Source organism: Linepithema humile, chromosome 5 (assembly GCF_040581485.1).
Source record: "Linepithema humile isolate Giens D197 chromosome 5, Lhum_UNIL_v1.0, whole genome shotgun sequence".
In the NCBI taxonomy this organism is placed as follows: domain Eukaryota; kingdom Metazoa; phylum Arthropoda; class Insecta; order Hymenoptera; family Formicidae; genus Linepithema; species Linepithema humile.
This window is the reverse complement of record NC_090132.1, coordinates 10352219-10368133: the sequence shown is the minus strand read 5'-3', so window position 1 is coordinate 10368133 and position 15915 is coordinate 10352219. Positions and strand designations below refer to the sequence as shown.

At 42.5% G+C, this 15915-nt stretch overlaps 1 protein-coding gene across 1 annotated transcript; it reads left to right on the top strand.

The window, feature by feature from the left end:
• The first annotated feature begins 1275 nt into the window (after window positions 1-1275).
• LOC105673033 (sortilin-related receptor-like) lies at window positions 1276-14554 on the top strand. Its single transcript, XM_012368362.2, has 10 exons — window positions 1276-1770; window positions 3490-3765; window positions 3870-4031; window positions 4123-4407; window positions 4499-4767; window positions 4985-9285; window positions 9445-9701; window positions 9884-10349; window positions 10437-10643; window positions 10730-14554. Exons 1-10 carry the CDS (start codon window positions 1465-1467, stop codon window positions 10789-10791), a joined length of 6591 nt encoding a protein of 2196 aa, XP_012223785.1. The 5' UTR covers window positions 1276-1464; the 3' UTR covers window positions 10792-14554.
• The last annotated feature ends 1361 nt before the right edge of the window (window positions 14555-15915 follow it).

Below are 15915 nucleotides of genomic sequence, written 5' to 3'. Positions count from 1 at the left end.
ACAGATCCATGTAGACCCGCATATGCGCGCTAGCGGCACTCGCTCTAACCACGTCAGGAAATGAAAGTCATTATCTAATATACTTTTATTATTACATCTGCGTGCCGTCATTAAAAGCACTTGCTCCCCCAGCAGCGATCCGTTGCCTTTATCGAGGGATTCTCTCCGTTTCTATGCTTCTTTATTATCATCCACAGAAGCATATATCCGGTTTCGATAATTCAACGGTTTTGATCCAGGAATCCACTTTATTTTCCGTGAAACCTACATAAAAATAAAATAGTTAAAATAAAGAATTTTATTAAACTCAATAAACAAAATACTTTTATTAAAATAATTTTATTAAACTCAATAAACAAAATACTAGCGATATTGATCAATTTATTAATATTATTAACAATTAAAATATTAAATCAACGAATTAAAACTAAAATTCCAATCTAAATAAACTTCAGATATTAACTTAAGCAAAATTTAAACAAATATGTTTCATGTTGGATATTTAATTAATCAATTCAGATATTATTATTATTTATAAATAACAAATTATTAGATGCTGGGCTATATTTTACTATATATAAGTAAAATTATTTTTTATTATTTTATTTTTGCCTGTTTTTAGAAATAATTCAACCAATTGGTTTGAGACTTACAAAAATTGTTCAAGATATCAGTTACAATTAATTAATTAAACAAATTTCAATCAGTTATAGTGTTTATTTTAATGAATGATGTGATTTTTAAATTAACATAAGAACATAAATTAAATTAAAATTAAATTAACATAATAACATAAGAACGATCCCAGTAAACATCGAAATCTTGGAGACATCGAAAAGATATTTTATTCAAGATGTCTTCAAGATATTTCTAAAAGATATCTAGAAGTTATTTAAAAGATGTCTAAAAAAGTTTCGTTGAAGATATCTTTATAGAATATCTAAAAGATATCTATAGACATCTAAAAGATCTCTTAAAAGATATCTTTTAAAATATCTCTTAAAAGATATCTTTTAGATTCCTAAAAGATATCTTTTCGTTAAAAATGTAAGACATCTCAAGACATAGCAAGATATCTTTTAGGGATCTAAAAGATATCTTTTTGTTCATTTGGGATGACATTGTTTTCACAGATCCTTTTCGCAATAGATTGCTTCTCTTGATGTATTTTTATAATGCGATAAAAAAATTATACATTCTTTATTTAAATTTATAAATTTCAGCATCAGACGGGCATACGCTTATCATCAAATAGAAAATACATACAAAAAAAAATACATACAAAAAAAATGTGGCAGTACATTTTTAGAACAGACTTAAAACATTATTCTCAAATACGCCGGTTGTGTACGCGCCAGTATCCATCAGCGGTCGCTCGTTCGACGACGGATCTATAGTGAATGCACATTCACAGCCCACGTATAATACACTAGCTGTTTTGGGAAAGAGTCAGTCTTAGGCAAGATGGCCGGTCGGATGACTTCGGCTTTGTACTACCTCGTGTTGATTTTCCAATTAATCCTGCTTACGGAGTGTAATTATGGTGTGCGATACGGTGACAGAGCGAAACAGTTGCACATCGCGGAGGACAGCGATTCGCCTTACAGAAAGCCGCTGATAATCGAGAAACGGGACACGGACGACCATGAGCAAACGTCATTCGAACGTACGCGTAGGGATGTACCACCGTCGCCGCCGCCGTCACCGCCGCCGTCACCGCCGTCGGAGCATCCGATCCATCCAAATAACAATCCAAACATCACGACGAAGGTACGTGCAGTGCGCGTCGCCGATCGGTTGTGACGGCCTGAAGGCCGCCGCCGCCGCCGTCGTCGCTTAATGCTACGTCGCAGTTCGACCGGTAGCTCGGCTCTCCGTCTTTTTGTCCTGTTGTGAAAAAGCGACAGGAGAAACGACCGTCGCATATGTTCCCGATTTCTCGTAAATAGACGCGTCGCCTACGCACACATACACACACACTTTCCCTTCGCCCTCGCCGTATCATCTTACGGAACTTTTCCCCAATGGACCGTCGCGAGAGCGGGAGAGCGCGCGGCCTTTGTGCGCGGCGCACGGACACGCCGGAGCATAATTGCCGTATTATCTCTCTTCCGGAGTAAATTTAATCAATCTCGGCGAAACGGAGCGTCGCGGCCCGCTCTTGTTATTGACACGCAGGGGTCAGTAACCGGCCCGTATCTTCCTCCCCTTTTTTCTTTCGAAGAAAGCGCTTCCGCGGGCTTCTTCCAAAAAAACGTCCGAGCCCCGCTGATTTTCTAAACAAAACGACCGCCCGTCGGGGGTGCGCGCCATTATTATTTTGGTAGGAGCGCGTCTTCTGCGACATGGCTGGGAGCCACTGTTGTTTTCCGAAATAATATTTATATATAAAAGCAAGTAGTGTTTTTCCACTTATCCATCGTCGAGTCGCGCGCTTAGTCATACACTTCTGCAAATTACCGCGCGGGTTATGCGTATGCACTTGACCATCTATTTTTGTGATAACAAAGGAGGCAATTTGTCATTCGGTTGAACAGATAAGAACTAAGTCGCAAGCGCTTGTCACGCCGCAATGCATCGTAACGTTAAATTACATTTTCACCCTTTCCTTTGTTTTCATTGTTCTGAATTCACTGTACGAACGATATTCGACCATCTATTCGATAAAATCTAATATATTCTAATCATTTTTAACCATAAAACGTCTGCTCGTACGGTGTCGCGTGTACGCTAAATATTTTACTTGACGTAACTTTTCAGGGTCGCTTGAATGGCACGGCTTCATTTCGGGCTGCCTTACATAATTATACAAAAAACCAGACAGCTTACTTTCGCTCCCAGCTTGACTAATAATTGACCTTTAACTATATTCCTTCGTTATCTGAGTTTTTTTTTCTTCAACATTTAAAAACTAATTATGTTGTTTTCTCTTCTAATCTATATTTATTTACACCAAATATTGTATATTTTTACATTTTTACATTTACATTTTTCGATTATATATAATACACATGTTTCTTAAATTTCACGATTTTTTAAAAATTTATCAAAAATTTTTATCTCTTTCGTGCGACTTTGTACATTGCCCGAAGTAATGCGATACAAACTGCTAACACAGAACAAACTGGTCGCGATAGAAGGATTTCCACGAATGATCATGAATGTCTAATGATTCATCGCCTATTACATTCGAATCGCTGTTAATGATATTGTCACGCTGCATGCATATGCATCTTACATTTGCGCATTAGCTTTCAATAAATCGATGCGACGGTTTTTCCGAAGCGGTAATTAAATGTTGCGTATTTGTCTTGTGATTTCACCGTCACGTGTATTATCTGTTATCTCTTATCTCCGATCGTCGTGCGTCTCGCGATGTTTATTTGACTTTACACCAAATTAATCTTATATTGCCTCAGTTATATAAATTTACACGTATTATTTTTTTTTCTTTTTTAATTGTACGCCGAAAATTTCTCGTTATTGCAGGTCAACGCTTTAAATGATTCGCATCAGCAACTGATGGTGCATTGGGTCGGGGAGGGTTCCAACGTAATAATATGTTTAGCGAGGGACAGCACGCCAGTGATGCGCTTCCAAGGAGGCAGATTCTCCTCTCCGACCCATCCCAGCGCCGTGTATATAAGTTACAATTACGGTGACACGTTCGAAAATAAGACTGAACTGTTCAGGGTCTCGTCCGAGCCCGATGCTAAATATGCAGTTGTAGACAAATTCACCAATCATCCGAAATACTATCAACACGTGAGTTCGATTTTACGTGTGAAGGATTCGTTTCTGAAATAAAGAACTTGTTTTTTTTTTTTTTTTTCAATCTTACATTGAAGAATTATATTCTTTCGTTGTAGTGCGTCTTCGTGGATAGTATGAATCAATTGGTTTTTATGACGGCTGATAACGGCAAAACGATTCAAAGATACGCGGTGCCTTTTCACCCGAGTGAGGTCTCGTTTTACGAAGCAGATGCGCGAATACTTGTCGGATTGGACAAAATTGATCCGTCGCGAAAGGTATGAAAAGTGTCGATTAAATTGTGAATTTACTGCGGCCAAATTTTTTGGACAGACGCGATCGATTTTACTTTGGACTTGCATTTTTCAGTTGTGGTTGTCGGTCGATCACGGACAGATCTGGATACCGATTCATCAATTCGTGAAAGCCTTCTTTTGGTCCCCTAGTCGTGTTTTGCTAGTGGAACGTACAGAACCCTCCGGAGCGAATACAATCATGAAGCTGGATATGCGAACCTTTTCTTGGTTCCAACGAGGTTCCAGCGCACTGCGACTAAGGCTTTCCATACGAAAGGAATTCGTTCCCGTCATTCAAAACGTTCAGGATTTCCAAATTAGAGGGGATTATATGTTTGCTACCATGAAAAATCCGAAGGTAAGTTTAGGATACGTGAAACGCCGTACGCCAAACGTGCGAAATCTTTTGTACAAGTGTTGTATTTTCATTCGATTGTCTCTTTCAACAGAATGGAACTTCGGAACATTTGGATCTTCACGTGTCCTACAAAAATCAACCGTTCGTCTTGGCCCACTTCAATTCAGAATTGGATTGCAGAGATTTTCATATTGTAGACGTGTCCAACAATCGAGTTTTTATCTCGGTGTCACACAGCGAAACCATGGTCAATCTTTATGTATCGGAAATTATAGATCACGAGAAAGCCGTGTTCACGTTATCTCTGGAAAACGTCCTCACATTTTTCCCTAACAGCACTTGGAAAGACAGCTGGTTGAAGTAAGTGATGATATAATAAATAATTCTGTAACTACAAAAATTAAATTAGAAATTGTGTGAATGAATTTTTTTAGTTTTTTTTTTTTTAATTAAAAAACTCAATTTTTAATAAAATTTATTTTTTAATTTTGATTTGATTTTTTCATCAATTTTTACGTAGCGTCCTTGTTGAATTTTATTTTTATTCTTGCTCACTTACGCTTATCTATTTGTGCAGTGACGTGGCTGACGAGACGTTCACGGATCTGTACAAGGTTGAAGGTCTTCGAGGTATATACATAGCGTCGCGAGTCAAAGGGAGTCCGAAGTCAGGATCGATTGCACCGGAACACCTGGAGTCATTGATCACTTTCGATCACGGAATTACCTGGAGCAGCATTAAGGCGCCCGATACGAATCACGAGGGCTATTATATTCATTGCTCACACGTGAAAAATTGCTCGTTACATCTGAGTCAGCGATTCAGCCAGTTATATCCGGTTACGAGATCCGTCACTATCATGAGTTCTAAATCGGCGCCCGGCATAATAATGGCCACTGGCGTGATCGGGGTCAATATGAAAGGTCATCCCGCGCTCTACGTATCGAGAGACGCGGGTCTCACGTGGAAACAGGTGCTGAAGGATTATTACTTCTTCAACATGGGCGATCACGGAGGTTTACTGGTGGCGGTCAAGTATTTCAAGTCGCGCGGAGAGACCCGGGACATATTGTATTCGACGGACGAGAGCGAGACGTGGCGCACGTACGAATTCAACGAGAAGATGCTACGCATTTACGGTCTCATGACCGAGCCTGGCGAGAACACGACGGTGTTCACGATGTTTGGATCGGACAGCGGGCAGCATCAGTGGCTCATAATCAAAGTGGATCTGCGGAACATATTCGACAGGCCGTGCACGAGCGAAGATTACAAGCCGTGGACGCCTTCGAATCCCGATCAACTGGACATGACCTGCGTGCTGGGGCGCAAGGAGATTTATCAGAGACGCTCGGCGCACATCAATTGCTATCAGGGCGTGGAGTACGATCGAACGGTGGCCGTTAAGAACTGTCTGTGCGACGCGACCGATTATCAGTGCGATTACGGCTTCATGCGCGTCGGAAATCCGTATCACTGCATCCGCAACAAATCCGTCAGCGAGTACGATCCTTACGCCGTGCCGTACGAATGTCCACCCGGCACGTTCTACAATCGCACGAAGGGCTACTTGAAGATAACCGACGACGAGTGTGCCGAAGGCATGGCGCGCAACTTCGAGCCCGACCAGATACCGTGTCCGATGAGCGAGCGACCCGAGTTCCTGCTCGTCGCTCAGCGGGAACAAATAACACGAATCGACCTACGCCATGTGGGCAAGCCGGAGACGCTGCCGGTGCATAATCTGAAGAACGTGATCGCTCTCGAATTCGACTTGAACAGCAATTGCTTGTACTGGGCGGATATCGTGAACGATACGATCGGCAGGCAGTGTCTGAATGGCACCAACTCTCCCGAGATTCTCGTCGAGACCGATCTAAGTTCCATCGAGGGCATGGCCTTCGACTGGGTGTCCAAGGTGCTCTACTTCGTGGACGGCGTGAAGATGAGGATACAGATAATCCGCACCGACATCAACTACGCGGGCAGAATGCGCAGAACGATACTGGGTCCGAACAATCTGCAGAAGCCGAGGGGCATCACGGTTCATCCGATGAACGGATACATGTTCTGGACCGATTGGGCGCCGGGCAACGCTTCCATCTCCCGCGCTAATCTGGACGGCACGGATGTGAAACGGCTGTTCGTCAAGCCCACCGTGGAGTGGCCGAACGGAATAACGATCGATCATATCGCCGAGCGTATCTATTGGGTGGACGCTCGAGCTGACTACATCGCCTCCTCGGACTTCGATGGCAAGCGATTCAAGATAGTCATCTCCAACGACAACCAGCACGTGTCACATCCGTTCGCGGTCGCCGTGTTCAAGGACAACATGTACTGGGACGACTGGAAGCAGTCGATGATATTCGTCGCCGACAAGGATCACGGGGTCGGCATCAACACGATAGTGACCTCGCAAATCGCGGGCCTGATGGATCTCAAGCTCTTTGCGCACAGCGTACAAATCGGCACGAACGAATGCGCGACGAATAACACGTGCACGCACATCTGCCTGGGCGCGCCGCACAACAGCCACGTGTGCCTCTGCCCCGACGGCATGGTGATGATGAACGGCAAGTGTCTGTGTCCGGGCGGCAATCCACCCTACGCCAACTCCACGTGTCCGCGCGTGGCCTCCACGTGCGCCGGCAATCAGTTCACCTGCAACAACAACGTGTGCATCCCCGAGTTCTGGAAATGCGACGGCGACAACGACTGCGGCGATCACTCGGACGAGACGAATTGCAACCGCGCCACCTGCAGCCCCAACAACTTCGAGTGCGACGACTCCAAGTGCATACCCAAGTACTGGGTGTGCGATCTGGATCGCGACTGCAAGGACGGCAAGGACGAGATGAACTGCACGTACAGCAATTGCACGGAGACGCAGTTCAAGTGCGACAACGGCCGCTGCATCTCGCATCGCTGGCACTGCGACGGCGACGACGACTGTCGCGACGGGTCCGACGAGCGGAATTGCACCAAGTACATCGAGCCGAGCACGTGTCGGTCCGACGAGATCGTCTGCAAGTCCGGCAACACGTGCATACAGGCTACGTGGAAGTGCGACGGCGAGACAGACTGCGCGGACGGCTCGGACGAGAACGAGTGCGACAACATGGTGTGCGAGCCGTGGCAGTTCACGTGCAACAACAGCAACGAGACCGTCGGGCATCATCGTTGCATATACAAGTCGTGGGAGTGCGATGGCGATAAGGATTGCGCCGACGGTTCCGACGAGATGAACTGCACCAGCTCCAGCGTGCCGCACACACCGGTGTCGCCGATCCTGCCCTCGAATTCCTGCAACGACTGGATGTTCATGTGCAACAACAAGAAGTGCGTGCCGTATTGGTGGAAGTGCGACAGTGTGGACGACTGCGGCGATGATTCCGACGAGATCGGCTGCGGCGGCGGCGGCGGCGGTGTAACAGAGCCGACACCCCTCACACCGACGGAGCAACCGTCGCGCTGTCGCGAACACCAGTTCCCGTGCTACAACGGCGAGTGCATCGAGAACGCGTGGGTGTGCGACGGCTTCAAGGACTGCCCGTCCGGCGAGGACGAGCTGCACTGCGCGCACACGCACATGTCGTGTCGCGAGAGCGATCAGTTTATGTGCCGGCAGGACGGCTCGTGCGTGCCGCTGACCAACATCTGCAACGGCATCGCCGAGTGTCCGGACGGCAGCGACGAGGTCGGCTGCCACATGGATCAAGACGCGAGCCCGGCCGCAACTCCCTCCTGCTACGCCGGCCTTTTCCCGTGCGACCAGACACGCTGCTTCCCGCTCGCGTCCTACTGCGACGGCAATCAGGACTGCTTCGACGGCTTCGACGAAATGAACTGCGAGAAGAACAGCTCGCGCGTCTACCAGGTGCTGGTGATGGGCGTGGACGAACGCGCCGTCAACGACACCAGCCTCTTCCTCTTCTGGTGGATGCCGATACCGTCCAACGTCACGTTCGAATTTCTGCCTTCGATCGCGCGAGTGATGCCGAACGCCAAGTGGACCAACGTCAGCGAGTGGATCGAGGACACGGAGTATCAGTTCAACAACCTCGAGCCGTACACCAAGTACAATCTCACCGTCTACGTGAAGGTGAAGGGCCAGAGCACCGTATTTCCACCGGCCAAATATCTGGTCGTGATGACCGCCGAGGGCGTGCCGTCCGCGCCGTGGAATGTCACGGCTACACAGAAGAACGGCACACACGTGGAGGTCTCCTGGCGGTCGCCTATACGCACGAACGGCCTTATCACGAGCTATCAGGGCTTCGTCACGCCGCCGATACCGCCGAAGGAGTTCACGGAGGAGCAGAAGACCGGCACTTCGGCGATTATCGAGATGCCGTTCGAGGCGGGCACGAACTACTCTTTCTGGATCGTCGCGAAGAATCGTTTGCACACGTCAGCCTCGTCGCACCTCTTCATATTGACGTTTGACGGCTCGGCTAATATCGACAACATCGAGGATCTTCAAGTGATAGGAACGACGAATCACTCCGTCACGCTCAAGTGGAAGAAGATGAAGGACGTGGACAATTATCAGATCACTCCCAGGGCGCCGACCCCGTATCCGACTCTCAAGCCCGTCACGACCACGGATCACACGTTCGAGGTCACGCATCTTGCACCGGGCGTCAGATACATCTTCGAAGTGTGCGCGACGAAGAAAACGTACACCGGCAAAGTCGTCATGATCACCGCGACGACGAACGGCACCCTGCTACCGACGATAGCGAAGCTCGACGCGCAGCTGGTCAAGTCTCAGAGGACAACCGTCAAGCTCACGTGGGATCCGCCTAAGAGCAAGAAGATCAAGTGGCAGTATGCTATTCACTACGCTACCAACATGTTGGACTTCTTTAAAGGTGAGGGTCGCATTTTTTTATACAACAATTCCTTCAATACTCTTTGGATAATTAATATTTCTCTATTGTATTACTATTCATCTGTTCTGCATATTATTAATTAGGCGTGTATCGCTTTATTTCTGTCCTTTGTAACAAGATGTACCTTTGTTTTTCCAGAGTTCAAGCTTCTCACCACAAATCTCACGGCTACGATTAGGGACTTGGAGGCTTGCGAGACGTACGTCTTTGCCGTTGGCGTTAACGGAGATTACGGGGCGGGAGCTTTGAGCCAGCCGATCACAGTCCCGACGTACTTCAACAGACGTGCGCCTCCGAAAAGGCTGAAAGTGACGCAAGCGCAGGATAAAAATGACAGTATAATCGTCTCGTGGACTTCGAGCTGCAAAACGATCGACGAACCGATTAGCTACACGGTAAATGACAAATATTGTATGAAATTTTTCTCAAAAAAAAAAAAAAAACAACGTGCGTAGTAATTTCTCAGAGATTTCATTTTAAGAACACTATTGAAGCCAGTTTCTCAATAGTGCGTTTCTAATTGAGATTTTCGTTCCGCGAGAACATTTATCGATACCTTTCTTCTTTTTTTTTACAGATCAACGTCACGGAAATGGTCCTCAACAAGCAGACTATCGTGACGTTGCAGCCGACTAACGAAACTTCCATGAAGCACATATTCAGTTCGATCAAGCACGGCGGAAAGTACAGTATCTCGATAGTCACCGATGTCGAGAATGCTATACCCACGCAACCGTTCATCTATATCGCGCCGCCGATCAAGCCACCCCGTCGGCTCACGGTCTTATGGGATTATACGAAGTACGTGATTTACTGGCAGGAGCCGGAATTACCGGATAAATGGCACTACGAAATCTTGGTGGCCGAGGGACACAACACAACGTTGAACGAGTCGACCGCGAAAATCTTCCAGACCAAAGATCCACCGCCTTACCACTACAAGGATGTGAAAACGCATACGACTTACACCTTCGCCATGCGCGTGGTCACGGATGAAGGATATCAAAGCGCACTGAGCGAAACCTGGAGCACGCAAATTTCAGGTTGATTTTTAACACCGGCTCTCATTCTACGTCCCACAAAACTCTAATAGGTTTTAATGATAATTTTTATTTGCTTTTTTTCAACAGCGGCGCAACTTCCGGTGATAATGAACACGTCGAACATATTGTCGCTCGCCATACCGATTTGTTTGGTTGTCGTAGCGCTTGGAGGAGCGCTGGCGTATTTCGTCATTCGGCATAGGAGGTTATCTAATAGCTTTACACAATTCGCTAACAGTCACTACGACACGAGACGGGGACAAGCTACTTTCCCGGGCACGACAGATGGCTTAGGTGAGTGATATCTTCATTGATTTTTAAAAATAAGCTAAAAGTGGGATGTAAAAAAATGTTAAAAATTGTTTATTTTTTTTACACAGAAGAAGAGGACAGCCCTGTGATCCGAGGCTTTTCGGACGATGAGCCATTAGTAATCGCATGAACATCACATACATGTAAACAAGATATTTACGGGGAGAGAAGACGTGCCAAGACACTATTAATATGATAATCTTGAATATAGCTAAAATTGTATGATGGAAGAAAAAGTTTTCGTGCAAGTGTCTCGCAACTGAGCGTTAACTATGTCCAATGTTGATTGATAAACAGTTTGCTTAGACCGTTTCCACGAGAGCTTTTTCGCGCCATTTATACATGATACGTTGTAGAAATATGATATATATATGTACATCGTGAAACATAGTGTGTGACTATACATATTGTGTAGTCGGCGAGGCTGCTGCATCTTTAATTCCGGCATAAGCAAACCAGGACAGCTACAGTTTGAAAACCAAGATGCCTGTTGCATGCAGAAACGGCAATTTGTATATAGTGAATATTTTCTATGGATCGATTGTGAGATTTTCGAGATGTCACACATTTGTCGATGCATTTTGAATAATGTAATTTATATATGATCTACGATATATGCGAGGAAAATTTTTTAGTCCGCATCTCGATTCTTTGATGTGAAAGCGAAAGTTTTTCCGCAAACGGAAGGAGTGACGAACTTTTTATTAACAGTTGTTTTTACAAGTGCTCACAGCAGATGCCATAAGCTTTCTCTCATATAGCAAGTGCGTGACCAAAGTAATATCTTTCTTCTAATGTCGCATTCAAAAAAATGCATCAATTGCGTTCACTTATAGCTAATATATTTCTACAATATACCAAATCGTTTACAACGTACCAAATTTATTACAAAGGTTATGTTAGAGATATTTTAATCTTCTAATTGAGTAAAAATTTTGCGGCATTGAAAGAAGTTTTCATAAGCGTGTTTTTTGCGAAAGTGCGATCTAACTTTCGAGTATCGAGTGCGCTGCAGTAAAAGACACGGATAATTCAATAATTATGCCTAGTTATATAATGAAGACGGATTAAATTAAGAAAAAGGGTTAATAATACGATTTAATTATATAATATGCTAAGTATGAATTTATCATTTTTCGATTTTTCTAAAGAAAATTTTGATTTTTCAAAGAAATTTTTTTGTTATAATTATTTTATGATTTCGTTTTATGATTTTTGGAAATTAGATCATGTTTTGAATGAAGAATATTTTAATATTATTGTTACGACCGGACTTTTTTTTCGCGATAAGAGAGTCTTAAGCCGTAAGAAAAGGGAACGTGTTGATGATGCTTTCAGCACAACTGAAATGGCAGTATCGTGATTTTTTAGAGAAGTGTATATAATGTTCAAATGTTCAAGCGTGTGAAATTTCACCGCTTCAATCAGTACTGGGCCATATTCGTAAAAGAATATTAAACATTGCAGTCAGTTATAATTTGCGTGTCAGAATAACTTAAGATTTCATGTGCATACAAACGGTATTCTCGTCGTAACGAGAAAAAAGTCGTTGAATTGTGAAAACATTTTGCTGTATATGAAGCTACACACGCGAGTAATTATTTTATGGCGGAGTCGAACAATAGAGATAAGATCAATCGTATTCTTGATTAATCGTCTTTTTGTTTCTTTTTTCAAATGAAAAACTGCGTAACGAGTTCCTAAAAATGTTTCAGCCAAATCGGTGTTTTTTTCATCTGAAAAACGTATTGTCGAGAAGTATGTTAAATAAGCAGGAAAGCTGTTGGCGAAACGATAACATTTATTTCGAAAATCGGGATTTTATTTTGTGTAATCATCCAAATCGCAGATTGCATAACTTAAATCACGATATCAGAGGGTTGTAATTTGCATTTAAAATACTTTAGGCGTCATTAATGCTTCGCATTTCCGATTTAGGATTTAATTTTGAATTATTTAATACTAAGAACACCGGATGAAAAGAGTACAGAAATCACAAGCGTTCTCTTCTAATGATTCTTATCAGTGGCGCACTCAAGATATTTTTTCGGAGGGGGATTTAAAATTCACACACACACACACACAAAATGAAACAATATGACCAAAAGTTAGGATAATTTTATATTGCACACTAAAAAATATAAAAATGTTACATTGTTTAATAAAAAATACAATTTATTTTTATAGTAGCATAATTATAAATTGATATTGAGCTGGAGAGGCTATCAATTATTTGTGTGCAAGGATATTGGCGTGAATTTTGAATTATTAAAATTGTGACTCTAATTAATAACAGAGAAAAAATACAAATGTTTCAACGCATTTTATTTAACTACATATTTTTTACTTTTTGCTGTTGAGTTAATAAAAAAATACAGCATATTAAAAATTTCGGGAGGGGTTTTGACCCCCAAAACCCCCCTCTTGGGTGCGCCACTGATTCTTATTGAAGTAGGACAAAATGACTAGGATTAAAAATATTAAAGATAAAAAAGTTACGTGCAATAAAATATTTAATCGGAAGTGTAAGGTAATTGACGTCTATTGCAACGCATAATATTTTTTTTACTCTTTACTATTTTTATATGTCCGACGACAAAAGAAAAGGTAGGAAGGATGCGCACGAATTGGCGGTGGATCAACGAAAAGACATTTGAACAGTATTATTGAGGCTTGGTTTTCTTTTGTCATTTTTGATGCGTCATTACTGACGTCAGATCATCGCCTTGTGAATGAACTTAATTGTAAAAAATTTCCCCGCAGGTATTCGATTATATTGCGCCCAGCCCATCTAATATCGACGGTTAATCTATTTCTCTCTTCTTTTTTTTCGCTGCTTCGTTGTCAGAAAAAATAACGATTAAATTTCGATGTTTTTAAATCTGTAGTGAAAAAGCGACGATTAGAAGATAGCGGATTTACATGTAAATCTCAAGGATTATAACGACAAGAGACAGTGATATATAATATATATACATATATATATATAATATATTTACGTGTAAATATATAAATAAAGTTAAGGCACAGAATACTGTGGTTTAATATTTTTTTGCTTTTTTGTCAATTTGCTTTGACACAGATACACGCATTTTAACGTTTTTTTTCCAACAATTTAATGATACGCGCATGTTGCATTATCTGTCAATTTTTTGCACTTATTACTCTTATCTATGCAATCTATTTCAATTTTACTGCTGAATTTTTTAAAACTTATTTAAAAATCTTTTACGATTGTTCGTATCGCATAAGCTTCCACTTTCAATCGCTTATAACTTTGATGTAGCTTTCGATGCGACATGCAATAGCGTATACTTGAGAAACGGTAGTTTTTTTTTCTGCATGTTTATCGTTTAATCAAATTCGTGAAATTTGACTTAATGTGGCGGATGTTCCGTGCCATGGCCCGATCGTCGAAAAGTAGAACGGCAAAAATGATTGTTTCGCTAGCTAAAACTCGTTACAAGCTCCTCCCGTGAAAGGGGAGGTGAAAGACTTCCGTTACCATTCTAAAAGGCAATTTGGAAGTTTGTGACCCGTTACTTGATTTAAGTAAACGGCATGGCACCGGAAATTCAGCACCATCCTCTTCGCAGTTTAATTTCTGCATTGTTACGCAAATGCGGTCGAATTCCGTATCGCGAACGCCTTATCAGCGCGAACTCTAACGCGATTATATTCATCAACGATTTTCATAATATAACCACTGTATTCTGAATCACATAGATATAATTAAGGACATCATACGATTTTTGGGAAATGTTTTGTGCATTTTTTGACGAATCACGGTCTCTTCGAAATCACGTTTCTGATGTAATTGAAATCCTATTTGCGCTATGAAAGCAGAATAAATATTGTAAAAAAAAAGACAAATAAAATAGATTTTTGGAAAACTTCAGGAGCTTTCCTTAGATCTTATGTTGGAATTTCTTTTCCCAAAATTGCCCCCATTAAGAATACACGCTCCTCTGAAATTGCGCGCATAATTTCGCGATAAACTTTAATATCTCAATTCATGTAAAGTTGTGCGCGGAGATAAACATTTCGAGATTACAACTTCGGCGCTACGAAATACCGTTTACCTTCCACGCAACTGTATTCGTTTTTATTACTATCTTCCACCGTACATTCTGGTCATCGTATTCGCTGCGTAATTTCATACACTTTGTATTTTATCATTGATTAACATTGACCTGGACTATACCGGGAAACTTGGAAAATGATGCATTACTATCATCATGTATCGTACGTATATAAGTGCCGCTTCCGAGCTCTATGATCTCGTGGGAGTCGAGGTGATCTATGACATAAATATACACAATTTTAGCGAAACAGCGGAAAACGCGCCGTCAGAAGAAATTGCAATCCCACATTCTGTGCAATCAATTTTCATATCATTATTGGCAATATTAGCTAAGTGTATTCGTTAAGTATTTGATGGTTGAATAGATCTTCCTCAAAAATAAGTGCAAATATAAATCTCGGTTTTCAAGGCATCCAGCAATTATGTCAGTCCAATTATCGCTGATTACGGGAATCATATTTTCTCGCAAAATGCATTAGACAGCAACCATTTGTTCGTCTCGCATTTCCTTCTGCGTCCGACGGAGAAATATATGTATCCTGAGTAGAGCCAGTTCCCGTAATTTATTCGAGACTCATAAATTCTTTACAATCTAATTTATCGTAGCAGGTCATTGGCTGCGTGTTCCACGGAGGACGTCGCGCTAAACGACGCGGCGCGCTATAACGCGTAAATTCGGAACACGCGTGGAGTAACCACGCGCTCATGGTACCGTAATCATAATTGTTACCTTAATTACATGCGGCTAGTATGCGTACACGCGCTCTTAATCTTACTTCCAGATCATTTAAACGGCTAAATCGTTTCGCGGTACGAAGCGCAACCAGCGCTGACGGTTACTCTTCTTCTTGCGGCGGAATAGCATCTCGCTAAATGGATTGTTTAACGTTATACAAGTTGCAAGCGCTTGGTAATAAGATACAATTATGAAATTCAAATAGTAACTCATTTGATAAAAAACAAAGAACTTTATGCTTACGTTCTATCGCTTTTATTTACAAACGCGAGCAATAAGCGTGCGATATAAATTGACAGTGAACTGGAGCGAAGAAACAGCTTTCTCTACACTTCGAATTTTATTTGATTTCGAAAAAGAAAGAAATGTGGAAAACACGTCGAAAGACGTTTATTTAAAATTATGATAAACATAAAAGTAAAAAGAGCACAATC

What these genes read in the sequence shown, in the direction of transcription:
- LOC105673033 (XM_012368362.2), top strand. Translation starts at nt 1,465, where the DNA reads ATGGCCGGTCGGATGACTTCGGCTTTGTACTACCTCGTGTTGATTTTC. An exon ending in ATCCGAAATACTATCAACAC is followed by an intron (nt 3,766 to 3,869) that starts GTGAGTTCGATT and finishes CTTTCGTTGTAG; the next exon opens with TGCGTCTTCGTGGATAGTAT. An exon ending in AAATTGATCCGTCGCGAAAG is followed by an intron (nt 4,032 to 4,122) that starts GTATGAAAAGTG and finishes TGCATTTTTCAG; the next exon opens with TTGTGGTTGTCGGTCGATCA.